This window comes from Phalaenopsis equestris, unplaced genomic scaffold (genome assembly GCF_001263595.1).
Source record: "Phalaenopsis equestris unplaced genomic scaffold, ASM126359v1 Scaffold000725, whole genome shotgun sequence".
In the NCBI taxonomy this organism is placed as follows: domain Eukaryota; kingdom Viridiplantae; phylum Streptophyta; class Magnoliopsida; order Asparagales; family Orchidaceae; genus Phalaenopsis; species Phalaenopsis equestris.
In genome coordinates, this window is record NW_018165165.1 from 276,992 (window position 1) to 291,470 (window position 14,479).

The 14,479-nt window shown below is 35.2% G+C and overlaps 1 protein-coding gene across 1 annotated transcript in view; it reads right to left on the minus strand.

The window, feature by feature from the left end:
* The window catches only part of LOC110030482 (general transcription factor 3C polypeptide 3), a gene marked incomplete in the record, with an annotated part of 67,975 nt that overhangs the window by 7,540 nt on the left and 45,956 nt on the right, over positions 1-14,479 (minus strand). Inside the window, 4 exon segments of the mRNA XM_020733210.1 lie at positions 1,237-1,355; positions 1,878-2,047; positions 2,332-2,445; positions 3,778-3,859. Coding sequence (XP_020588869.1) covers positions 1,237-1,355; positions 1,878-2,047; positions 2,332-2,445; positions 3,778-3,859 — 485 coding nt within the window.

The following is a 14,479-nucleotide window of genomic DNA, read 5'->3' on the forward strand; positions in this document are numbered from 1 at the left end:
GATATGTAACATTTATCGATTTACGTATTATGATTTTTCAGTTGAAATTTATTAGAGAGATTATCTGAAACTTTTCCCTAATGCAACACCTAGTCCTGTAAAATTGTTGCATTAAAAAAATTTCTAACAATCATCGAAAGGATTATGCATCGATTGGGAGGATAATAGTATCAATTAAGATCAAATCAGGAGGAATAGAAGTAAGAAAAAGCAAAGAAAAAGAAAGAAGGAAAGAGAAAGGAAAAAAAATAAAAGGCGTTGAAATTAAAAATTCTGGCAACAGCCAAACTTGGAGGTCGAAAATTTGTTGCATCTCTTCAGGGATTAACGGTATCCAACAAAGAGAGCAGCAATCAGATAATAAATCTTTACTGCAATAATGTCAAGACCTTAATAGGACTCGTGATGGCATTGATAGGCAACAGAAGAAGACTTTTATGGAATAGAATAGAGACTAGTCAAGGAATGGAAGAAAATGTGAGAAGTTACGTGAAAAAAGTAACCTCTTTCTCAAATGCGAGAACATCTGAAATTTGGAGTGTTCAGAAAAAAAAAAAATGAAATTTCTATCATAAAATAAACAAAATATTAAAAAAACTTTGGAATTGAAGAATCTGATTTTTTTTTTTTTAAGATAAAGATGGGTTTCCAATCAAAGCCATAGTTTTTTTTTTTTTTCAATTATTTTGTCACTTGTCATGCTTAAAAATGGTTTTGCATAGGCTATATTAGGAGGTTACATCATCTCAATCTTCACATCATGATTTCCTGGGATGCTCGATTCTTTTGTAACATTTTTTTCTTCACTAGCAAGGTTGAACTAATACCCAGTCTCTCTCATCTTCAAAATAAACTTCACCAGCTAGTCATTAACAAAACCCTTTCCTTTATCAACGATCATTTCCATTACAGGTCCAAATAATTTTTTCCAAGGAAATTTGTGTCACTTGGGCCATTTTGATTCTAAAAAATAGCCAAGAAATTGGTTAAGTCTTACGAAATGCATATGCAAACATAAATTATGATGGAAAACATTACATAGGACCTGATTGCATAGTACGAATAAACTAGAGGGATCAATGAACAGCAAATAAAAGTTGAAATATTTAAGCAAAAGAGAAAATGATGACCAAAAAGGAAATCCAATTGCAAACTAAAAAATTAAACAAAAATTAATGGTTGACTTGTCATGAAGAAAATAATAATTGTATAACATTAATGAGACACAGAACTAACAGGTCTGATGACGTTGCAACAGGTCTGAAGCCGCGAAATACATTATCTTCCTGCCGATCCTCCAACAACTTGATTCTTTCAAATAGGACACTCTTTGAGAGTTTTTTCTTTGATCTCACCTAACGATAGTAAGATCACATTCAACAAAAATAAAAGCAAAAAAATCATAAAATCAAGATTATTGGATCAATGAGTTTCCAATAATAAAAAGGCCGCATTGAAATCTGATGGTTTTAGTTGGAAGTGAACAGCTAGTATTTATTCCAATCTTTTAAAACGTAAGAACAAATTGACATTTCAACAAGAAGAATCCATATATATGCACAAAGAAAAAAAATAACTATAATTTAATCACCAAAAATTGTAGAAAATGAGTAGATTTCATTGTAAAAGTAATAACTCACATTTATAAATATAAAGACAAGCATGCCACCCTTCTAGACAGCATGCAGATTGAATAGTGCTTCTCAATAAAAATTATCTTCGGGTAAAATATACACAATAAGATATCAATAAATAGACAGCAGTCCTAGCAAATTACACCATTTCTGACATTGGATGAAAGAAACTTCTTTCCCAAAAAAATGTTTCTCTCTAAACTTCTAAATACAAAATGTACAAATGAAGAGATGCTATCTTACCTTTTGATTCATGGATTCAATAAGTAGTGTTTTATGAACAGAAGGAAATATTACGTCAACATAGTCCTCAAGCCTCCCTTTGGAATGATAGATCTTTGCAAGTTGAATCTTAACTTTCTCACTATGCCACCATGGTTCAGAGAGTGTAGATGAAACATCAGCTATCGTATCTGCAGATTTAAAGTAATCATTAGAGAGTTCAGTAGTGCCAGACAAACTAAGATCTCCCAATTTTTCCCAGAGCAAATCATGTCTTAGTTCTTGGGGCATTTTTCACTCCTACAAACTAAGAGATGCAACAAGGCTCCTTGAAAGCATTTTTTATCTTTATTCATTTATTCATTTATTTATTTATTTAAGAGCGGTTGAGCATTTCCCTTGAGAAATAGTGCCAATAATTGTTAAAGAAGTTAATTAAAAGAGAAATGATCAAGCCAGATAAAATAGGCCTTACTTGAGCACTTTAAAGGTGACAATAGTGAGATTGCTTCATCTTCCATTCCTTCATCTATAAGAAGTGTTGACAGAGTTATACGGGCATCAATATCATCTTCCTGTTTAGCTAAAGCTGCCAAAGTATGTAGGTTAAGGTTCAGCCAATGAAGACAACAGTGAAAAAGACTTGGCCATAACAAAAAATTGAAAAATGAAAAGCTTCAAGCTTAATTTACCCATAAAAATGATTTGAAAATTAAAATATAACTAATGCGGGCTATTATTATTATTATTATTATTATTATTATTATTATTATTATTATATACTAAAATATAGATGTATGTATGTGCATATATATATTTTAAAAAAAAAAGGAAATTGATATTTGGCAAAGGCCCAAATATCTATTTCCCATGCCCATCAAGGCCTCGTGATGAGAGCCCACGCAATGTGCCTAACTATTCAAGAACCCCGAGCCACGGATCGAACTCGTGACCTGAGGGAACTTACAGTGAACCCCGCCAACCAACAGGCCACGGCTTGCGGCACAAGTATGTTGTGTGTGTGGGGATATATATATATATATATATATATATAGAGAGAGAGAGAGAGAGAGAGATAGATAGATACATACATACATACATATGTAAGTAATAATAACTTCCAAGAAATTTGATAAAAATGAGGTCATCCCACTTACAAAAAATTTCTAGCTCATGTTATCCACCTATTGTAACCAATGAACATAAAATAATCATAGCTTCCTAACCATATAACCAATTGACCTAAAATCATTTTCATTGGTTAGCTAAAATCACAAATCATGGATCTACAGTTAAAGAAAATCTGAGCATCCACGGCCAGAATATTTCAATAAAAAAATTATCTAATAACCTTTACCTTTTCGATCTCGTCCCTCATCCTTCCACTAAACTCAAATCTTACACCACCACTACACCAACCCACCTTCATCACAGTGAATTATTTTGTGTAAGTGTATCGAAAAATGAAATCAAAATTAAAAAAAAAAAAACTAAAATTTTAGACCCATGATCAAAGGTGATCTTGTAATCAAACACAATGTGAGAAATACAGTCGCGCTGAAACCATATGGAATTGAAGATTACTAAGTTGCCATTTTTCTGATTAATTGTTTATATACAAACCAAAGCAAGTTAGTACAAACTCCTTAAAAGCATGCTAGTGAAAGCATATCCTCATTAAATGACATAAAATAAATAAAAAATTTTAGCTTTAGCAAAACTATCAAATACTTGCTGGATTTCTCTTCTACACTAGATAACAATGTAAAACATAAGTGGATTCCTACCTCTACTAGCCTGAAAACTAGTACAATGTTTTCATAATTTGGAAAAATAGAGTTAGCACATCATCTAGGTTTGAATTCCACGAACTACATATAAACCCAATTCCATCAACTCTAAATCATCTAAAGCAACTTACCTTTATAGTAGAACGGAATTGCTTTGCTCCGTTCACTTAACAATGAGTAGCATTGTCCAATTTTTAGATAAATGATCGCCGCCTGAAAATGAATTTGCAGAGAATTTAGAAACAAAATTATATGTATATATGCGCCAAAAGAATGCATTTATAGACATGTATTTAGGACTATGGCAAAGAAGACAAAATAAAAGGCTCAAAATCACACAGGTTTTAATTTTTGCATGCTAGAAATATTATAATCGATGGAGTAAACAGTGGTCATCTTGCTGATTTCAAATCAAACATAGTTCATCTTCAGCAGAAATTCATTAGTTAGGTGAATAGATTCATAATCACACAGGTTTTTTTTTTTTTTTTTTGCGTGCTAGAAATATTATAATCAATGGAGTAAACAGTGGTCATCTTGCTGATTTCAAAATCAAACATAGTTCATCTTCACCATAAATTCAATAGTTATGTGAGTAGATTCTTTTTTTTTTTTGCAACAGAACTTTACTGTTATGTATTTTTTCAACGTCTGCTCCATCTATGAGAAAGAAAAGTTTTAAAACTTGGTCTAAATTTCAGCGCCAACATAAATGTTTCTGTTTCGGTAGTTCAAAGTGTTGTACACTTTGTAGTTCAATTTTAAATATGAATTTGGTAATTTTGTATTACAGAATACTGCAAAAAAAAAAACATTAAAGATGAAAATTATCTCACATGAATATCAGTAGGTCAGTGGCAGTCAAAACCATGTGTTAAAGTACTTCTAAGAAAGTGCCCACTTCGCGTGCAGTAGCCACCTGAAGACGAAGCGAAGCAGGGAGTCATCACATCGCGCCACTTCACATGCAAAGCACGCTTCGGAGTGCACTTCTAATTTCACTTTCATAACCAAACTAAAACCATAGAAGGTTTAAACAAAGATCTTTGCTCAACTAAACCAAATCACACGAGCTGCTAAGTTGCATCAAAATTGAAAACATTTTCTTTGCTTTCCTGCAGTTTTGTTGTCCTCCGAGGTCTAACATTATTCATTTAGAAATCATAAAATAAAATCAAAAGATAATTCATGCACTATTTTAGGTATCTATGATCAACCTAAGAAAAATATTATGGGTCCTTTTCCTTTGAAATGATCTAGGAATAGGAGCTATAGCGACTTCTGCAATTGCTCAAGCAGTTATCTTCTGCAATTGCTCAAGCAGTTATGCCGGAGCACTCATCCCAAGCATTAATAAAACTCCAATATCCAGCACTACCTCCGTCACAACTTTTAACAATTACCCAACAAAGCTCAAAAATTCTCTTCTTCACCTTTTCCAATTTATGCACTTCCCTGTTTCAGCTAGCTATTGTTCTGGAAGTAGTTTCTAGAACTCCATAGCTTCTATTAGTATTCTCTTCTTGATGCCCCTTAAACAAATGCCAGTAAGTTTCAAAACAATCATATATTTCATATAGAAATTGACAATCAACCCAAGAAAAATTGAAGATTTGAAGTTAGAATATGCATGCTAGGGCGGATAACATCCTCTTTGGTGAGTGATGAGTTATGGTTATGTGAAGTGACTGTCTGTCTAAGTTATCAGCCTAATTATTGTACTATTGGGACATCTTCAATTACCCAGCATTCTCCAAAATTTTCCCATAGATTTCAATAAATGCTTATTTTTCGCCATCCATGCTACTCAACCCAAATGCAATGGATGAGAGTAGTTTAATAAACTTAACAACAATTTACTGTCTATCAATAAACTTACTCGTGACCTGCATTGTGTAACTAAATTCTACCCTAATTTGTGTGAATTTTAAGTGATGGACTTGAGGAAGGTGATTGGAAGTGTTGATATGTATTATGAACTTTATCTACTAACTAGGATTCCCACTTCGAAAGGATGCTCCCACCATTCACAATCAATAAGTCAAGCCTTATATCTGAGTCTGCTTCTTATGAGAGTCAAGTTATGTTATGACATTTGCGCCTTAGACATCCTAATTTCTATTCTATTAAAAATTATATTCTCATTTGTTTATCAACAAATAATCTAATTCTTATTAGTATGAAATTTGTCAACATGTTATACATACTAGATAAGCATACTAGAACTTGAGTTGTCAACATGTTATACATACTAGATAAGCATACTAGAACTTGAGATACAAACCAACACATCCCTTCTCCATGGTTCACAAAGATATCTGAAGACCCACAAAAATAAAAAAATACAAATGAAACTAGATGGTTTGTCACCTTCAACGATAATCACACCAAAACCAATTGGACATTTCTCATGAAAAAAAAATCTGAAACTTCCACAACATGATCCTCGCCCATTTTCAAAGAAAAACTTGGATTCTCAAAACCGATATTACAATTCCACTCTCCACCCTTATCTATTCAAAAATGACATCATTCATAGGTTTTTGTGTAGACACACCACAATAAAATGGTGTGGTTGAGAGAAAGAAAAGACATCTTCTCGAGATGACCCGTTCAATTCAATTCACTAACAATGCACCCAAACACTTATAGGGAGAAGCAATTCTCACATCCAATTATCTCATATAAATAGAATGTCCTGCAGAGTGTTAAACTTTGTCTAACCTCTCGACACCCTCAAAAAATCTTACCCCCACATTCAGTCTTTCACCACTAAAGTAACACTATGAATTTTTAGTTGCGATGCTTTTGTTCATCCACATCAATCACATAGACCAAACTTGATCCTAGGCCATCTTTGTGGGCTGCTCTTCAAACAAAAAAGACTACAAAACTCCCCAGAAACACAAAAATTCTACAATTCCATGGATGTCCCCTTTTTTTTTAAAACCAACCCTATTATCACAAATCTAACATTTAGGGGGAGAATTGGTGAAAATATCAAATTTGGGATAATATTCAGAAACCTCAAGCTCACATCACTTGTATACTAGATGAACCCACCCATGTCCTCACTATCACAAATCAACCTGAAAATGAACATACAACTCCACTAAAATCTCCCACATCTCCCACTAAGAACCAAAAACTCTATGTGTACTACAGAAAGAAAAAACCTAGTGGGTATGTAAAGGACAATATGCAATATCAGAAATACAAATCACCAAAACCAACTCCGCACACACCAATTATTAAGTTAGGTCAACACGTCATGAAAACCAAGAGGAAGAATGAGCATAAGATTCACAAAATACACGGTAGAATAATTTGTGACCGTTGAAAAATTATCCTCTTACAAAGTTTGTTCAAAATAGATAATTTGCAGGTTCCAAATTCAATTTAAGAGGCATTATCTATTCCTGCTTGGAAAAATATTGTGGAAGAATATATTCTTGCCCTTAAAAAAGAATGGTATGTGGATCATAACAATTGTACCACCTAGGAAAAGAATTGTAGGGTGCAAATGAGTATTTAATGTTAAATACAAAGCAGATGAGTGCATAGAAAGTTTTGTTAGTTATGGAGCCTGATTGTTAGTAAACAATGTCTTAAGAAAAGAAATTAGCATCTCCTAAATCAAGGGGGCGAATCGGGTTCCCCTGTGTCTTGGAGCAACGCAAAGGCGTTACAATAGGGTGCCCCTATGCCAGTACAGGCGCCCCAACACCTAAACAGAAGTTGTTGCGCCCAGCCAGGCTTGTTTCTAGTTTCTAAAATTGAGTGCCGGAAAAATCGACACCAGCCGGGGGCACCTAGGCGCCTACAATAGAATTTCTACAGTTTGAGATTTAAATCTTCTTTTTACCCTGCGGAGATGAAGCGAGCAAAAGAGCGAATGCGCATTGAAGTTGGATTTCACGAGTTCTCGTGCAACATAGAGAAAGGAGTGTTCCTGAGTTCCAGGATTATAAAGAGACTTAAGTGTGGTGTAATTTATATTATTTCTCCTCTTTTTATAGTAGATTTATTGATGGTTTCGTGAATTTTTTTCTCATTCCCAAGTTTTTTTCAAGTTAAATCTTGGCATTCTTTGTATTTTCTGTGTTTCCTTATTTGTGTGCATTTGTTCATAGTTTTACTTTGAATCTCTAAAATTGACGTTTTCACTGTTTTCGATTTCCAAAACAATAAGGTTCAAGTCTAGACTTATAGCAAAAGGGTTCACTTAGTCCTATGGAATTGAGTACTAAGAAAAATTTGCACCAATGGCGAAACTCAACACAGTAAGAGTATTACTGTCAATGGCTTTCAACCAAGACTGGCCTTTACATCAGCTAGACATCAATAATGCATTTTTTAATGGGGATCTTGAGGAAAAAATGCATATGGAGATACCTCTAGGATTAAAGAACAGCAAGAATAATTAGCTAGTGTGCCAACTAAAAAAAAAATATTGCATGGGTTAAAACAATCTCCCAAAGGATGGTTGGAAACATTCACCAAGATTATTTTTGCTAATGGGTGCTATCAGCGTCAAGATGATCATGCTTTCTTTATGAAATCAAATCTAGACGAGAATGAACGTCATCCTTATTATAAATGTATATAACATAATTTTTGCAGGCAATGATATAAGGAAACTTCAAATAATCAAAAGAATGATGACTCCTGAGTTTGAGATCAAAGATCTTGGAACTTTAAGAAACTTCCTGAGAATGCAAGTAGCTATATCCAAAGAAGGCATTGCATATCCCAGAGAAAATATATCCTTGATTTATTAAAGAAGATAAGAATGTTGGGGTGCAAACCAACATATACTCCTATGGATTCCAATCCGACGAGCATCAAAAGAACAGGATAACACGCCAGTTGAAAAATTAGTTGTCAAAAACTTGTGAAGAAGCTTATTTATTTATCTATCACATACAATATCATTGTTTTTTATATGAGTGTAATGAGCCAACATATGAACGATGCAAAAGAAGATCATTCTGAAGCGGTTTTTCGAATCCTGAAGTACCTAAAGATGACTCCTGAACACAAATTGATATTCAAGAAAACTGAGAACCATAATATTTAGATCTACAAAAATGCTAGCTAGATAGGAGAACTGATTGATAGAAGATCTACCATGAGTTAATGTTCATTTGTATTGAGTAATTTGGTTACTTGGAGAAATAAAAAGTAAGCTTAGAGTTAAAACTAGTGCAAAATCTAAGTATCGTGCTCTGACCCTTAGAACTTGTGAACGGATGTGGATAAAGAAATTACTGGTCAAACTACACATGGAGAACAAAAGCACTATTAAAATATTTAGTGATGGTCACTTAACCATCAATATTTCAAAAAATAGGGTACATCATCATCATCGAACCAAACATATAGAGATTGACAGTCACTTCATCTTTGAAAAGATCAATGGAGAGGTTGTCTAGTTAAGTTATATCCCAACTCAATATCAAATTGCTGACATTCTTACCAAGTTTCTTCCTTGACACCATTTTAGTGATCTCAATAGTAAGTTTAAAATGTATGATATTTACAACCCAATTTGAGGGAGAGTATTGATATGCATATAATCGTGGATCACATAGGCCCGCCCACGATTTAGGAAACCATGGTTATACACTACATTTAAGAAAATAAATTATTCTCCCTTAATTATCCATTATTGTGATTTTATTTCTTTCTTTGTTATTATGATGATTTGAAATTCCCTCCAATTATATGAGGGTTAGTCCGAGTTGTATATATTTGTTATATGCTTGTATTAATTCAATGAGAAAACCATAAATTTTTTTTGCTCTAAGAAAGTCCCTCATAAATTCAACAGTAGGAAAATTTGAATAAAAAAAAAGAAGAGCAATATAAAGATGAGAGAGTTTGTGAGAGAGGCTATATGTTTATGATGGTAAAACAAAATATTACAAAAAATGAGCCCTTAAGAATTATAAGAAAAAATAATGAAATCAATTACATTGAAAGAAGTATAGAAAGACAGACGTAGAAGGAATGAAAATATGCTAACTCGAGGGCATTAAATCTATGTTACACGCCACAGCTCAAATAAAAGAGAAAAAGTAAAATAGCAACAAGTTTGTTAATTTATCCAAGATAAAAATGCATTAACCTAACATAGATGCCGCTTAAGCAAAGCATTACTACTAAAGAAACCAAGGCGCTTACATTTTTGTAATTTAATTCACAAGCTGCCTTTTTGGCACGAAGTTCGCCAAAGAACCTAAAGCGCCAAGCTACTTGCACCTCAATAAGAGTGTTAAAACATTTGAAAAATATTCCCTCTTTTTAAAGTTCCAGGAACAAATAAAATATTTTTAAAAAAAATAATGATTGTGCTACTGGACACTTATTTTAGGCAAAAGAGATTGTTCCTAAAAAAAGATACTGTAAAATTACTGGAGAATTAAAGATGATGGGAAGTTTATAAAATAATATCTAATATTCTTTTACTCAGGAAGAAATGGTAAAACAGGATTTCATGAACGGTTTTTTTTCGATGGGACTAAAATTCTTAGATCTTTTATTTATTGCCGTCACCTGAAAAGCGCCAATCCATGCGACCTAAAAAAAACAAAATAAAATAAGAACAAAAATAACATCTAGACTAATAAGTGTATGTTACAAACTTTAAATAATTAAAATATTAATACGAAACAAAATAGTGATGCATGCAGTAAACCATTCCAGAGCCAACAGAAAAACCAACAACAAAAGGTTTTAGTTTGTATTGCAGAAGAAATCCCGCCTAAATGAACTAGATCAACACATGGTAAGAGTTGCAAAGGCATAAGGAGGTCCTGAGGACAAAGAAAGAAGATAGTGGGGAGGCAAAGCGTGAGAGGGTATCAGATTGCATTTGTTCCCCTCCATCAAACTGTTCATCTTTAGGTAGAATCAATTCACTAGAAAAATAGAATTTGTTATTTCTAAGCATCAGATGAATTCCCACAATGTAGTTATCATTCGATTGCATCTAATTATTAGAAAATTGCATCTGTTCACTAGCAGGCATGCAATGTTGACTACATATAGTGAAACGATAATCAGCTGCTTTTAAAAAAATAAATTAAATAAGAGATGCAGGCAAGTGTGAAGGGGAGCATGGGTAAATAGCAGCTATAGCTCATGGAATGTAGGAAAAGAGATGCAGGCAAGTGTCGGTCGTCTGCTCTGCTCTGCCTCGGGCGTCTGCGACAGAGCCGCTCGTCAGCCCAGTTTCTTGAAGCTTCTCACTGTTTTTCTTCCCTGTCGCAGCAACTTCGCTGTAGCTTAACGCCGACAGCTCTCCTTGCTCTGATGGCGCCTCCTTCTTGTTTGGTTGAGCCGGACAAAGTCTCATTTGCCCACGTGATGGGTAACCCTCAGGTGAAGTCCACAGTGGGATTCCCCTCAAGTCATAAGGAATCTCGTGAGGGTACAGATGATTGTCCTTTTATTAAGAAGGGAAGTAAGAAAGATGAAAAAAAAAATAATCTTTTTTTCTGAATCAGAAATTTTTACCCTGACAGAAAATTTTAAGTTTGCTCTTATTGAAAAATTTCAGTGGGGACACCCTCCTATGGATGTTATCAGAAAAAGTGCTGATGATCTTAAGCTAGTAGGCAAGTGGAAAGTGGGACTCATGGATAGGAGACATGTGTTGATCCAACTAACAGTGGCTGAAGGCTACACCGGAATTTTCTCCAAGGATCAAAGGCAAAACAATTAAGTTACTCAAGTGATCTCCTAATTTTGACCCAAATCATGAAACTCCCACCGTACCGGTATGGTTTAGTTTACCTGGTCTCAAGCTGCATTTTTTTCACCATCAGGTTCTCTACTTTATTGGGGTCATCTTTGGAGATTCTTTGAAACTATATATGCCTACTTTCAACCTAACCAGACCCTCGATGGCCATAATACTTGTGGAAATGGATATTACTTTACCTGATGTTACTGAAGTTTGGCTGGGCACAACCCGTAATGGTTATTGGCAACAAATCGTCAGGAACACAGACCCCCATATTATACCCACTGTAAGATGTTTGGTCATATCCTTGCTAAATGCCACAAACTTCATCCTAATTTGAAATCTAAGGTTCAAATAAATAAGGATGGGTCTAACCCCACTGCTCTGGACATTTTAGTTCCACCTGAGGAGGATACTACCAAACACGAGGTGTTTGTTGCACCTGAGGACCACCCCACCTATGACACTGTTGTTATTGTTATTGCGAGTGATGCGATGTTGCCACCTACAACTCCATACAAAACAATACTAATGGACTATTACCTATAAATGATATTGTTCATACTGATAATCAGGAGAGCCTCGCAGCTCCACTTCTTCAAGAAGTATCCGGTGTAGCGGCAACTCATACATCACATATTGTAGAACCTATTGTGGGTACTACTGTTGGTCATCCTTATGCTTCAGCTCTACCCCATCAGGCGGATTCATCGGAGGAGGAATGACAGGTTTACACTTCTAGGAGGAAGAAGAAGAATGGAGATCTACTAGAGTTTAGGAGTCTTATGGATGATAATTTGGTTACTACGGGTAATGATCAGCACCTTACCAATCTGCTAGTTGGATCCTTACCGAGAATTAGAGCCAAAGGCAAGACTAGATTGGGTTGACCTACACTTTTTCAACGCCCGAGTGGTTTTTTGGTTTCTTTTTATTTTTATATGTACCATCTTTTACATTTTTTGGTGTGTGTTGTACCGTATAGGTTGAATTCCTAATCCTAGTCTGAAATTTCATTATTTTTCTCAAAAAGTGTTGTATTCTATTGTCTCAGCTTATGGTAAGCCACTCAAGACAGACATTCCTATTTTTAATATTTCTCACCCATCTGAAGCTAGAGTACTTGTTGAAAGAAACATTAATTCTTCCGCCTCTGAGCAAATTTAGTTGGGCACACAGCATCATGGATATTGACAGAAGGTAGATATTGAGCATTTTACTTCGTATTGTTCGAATTGTCGTACGTTCGGCCACTCCTGTTCTCAATTTCATCATCTACATCTCCACCTCAAACCAAAAAAGCAAAGTGCTCCTCTAGAGATAGTGATTCCAACTCCTCCTGATCAGCTCGTTATTGACACTATCGATCATCAAAAGCATACACCTGAAGACGTCACTATTACTGCAGGCAATATATCAACCATTCAGTCTCCACACATTGTTGCAGCTCTCCCGTCTTTGGAACCTCCTATCGTGGAGGCGGGGAGATTCTTCAGATTCTGCCTGCCCTAGAACCTATCACTGATATTAGCTGTGAAAATATCTCTGCTGCTTCACTACCGCCTCATCAAGTCCAGAAAAATGTCAATGCTATTCAGGCTCAGGGGGATCATGATGTGCAACGTTCTACATATGTCCGACCACCTTTGGACCAATCCATTGATCGGATAAGTCAATCCTCAGATGAGGAATGATAGGTCTACACATCTAGGAGAAAGAAGAAGAATTGAGACATGCTTGAGCTCAGAAATTTGATGGATGATACTTTGGTTACTTCAGGTAATGGTATGCACCTTACCAATTTTTTAGCTGGCTCCCTTCAGAGAACTAGAGGTAGAGGAAGAACTAAAGAGGGACGTCCCTAGCACATTTGTGCTCGCTAGCACCTTTGTGCTTGTTGGTGGATTTTTGATTTTTTATCTTTATGTATCTTTGATTCTCTGAGTTTTTGTGTGTGTTGTATTGTGTGAGTTGATCCTTCTTTTAGTTCATCTCATACAACCTATTTGTACAATATATTAGCCAGCCCAAGGGCTAATATATTAAAGCGGAAAAGATACAGAAATGTTGTATGAAAGAGCCTAAAAGAAAGCCAAGGGCTAATATATTAAAGCGGAAAAGATACAGAAATGTTGTATGAGAGAGTCTAAAAGAAAGCCAAGGGCTAATATATTAAAGTAGAAAAGATACAGAAATGTTGTATGAGAGAGCCTAAAAGAAAGCCCAACTCACACAATACAACACACAAATCACAAATAAAGCAAAGATACATAAAGATAAAAAACCAAAAAACCACCAAAGAGCGCAAAAGTGTTAAGGACGTCCCACTTTAGTCCTCCTTCTGCCTCTAGTTCTTGGAAGTGAGTCGGCTAACAAATTAGTAAGGTGAGTGTCGTTGCCCGAAGTAGCCAAAGTATCATCCATCAGATTCCTGAGCTCAAGTAGGTATTCATTCTCGATGATTGACTCATCTGATCAATAGATTGTTCCAAAGTTGGCCAGGTGTAGCCTGCCGCACATCATGATCTCCATAAACCCGAGTAACATTAACAACTTGTTCGACCTGATGAGGTCGTAGTGAAGAAGTAGAAGTATTGTCACCTGTAATATCGGTGATAGGTTCTGGAGTAGGTGTGGTCTAAATAATCTCCCTCTTCCCCACGATAGTAGGTTCCAAAGACGGGGGAGCTACAAGATTTTTTGAGGACTGAATGGTTGTCATATTTCCTGCGGAATAGTGACATCTTCAGGGGTATCCTTTTGATGATCAATATTGTCAATAACTTGAAGCTGATCAGGAGGAGATGCAATTCAATGCCTCTGGCAGAGCGCTGTGCCTTTTTGGTCTGAAGTGGGGGTATAGATGATGGCATTGAGAACTGGAGTGACCAAACATACGACAGTTCGAACAATATGAAGAAAAATGCTCAATCATTACCTTTTGTCAATATCCATGGTATTGTGTGCCCAACCAAATTTTCTTAGAAGCAAATGATGTGATGTCTCTTTCAACAAGTATTATGGCTTCAACTGGACGAAAAAGATTAAAAGTAGGAATGTCCGTTTTGAGTGGCTTACTATAA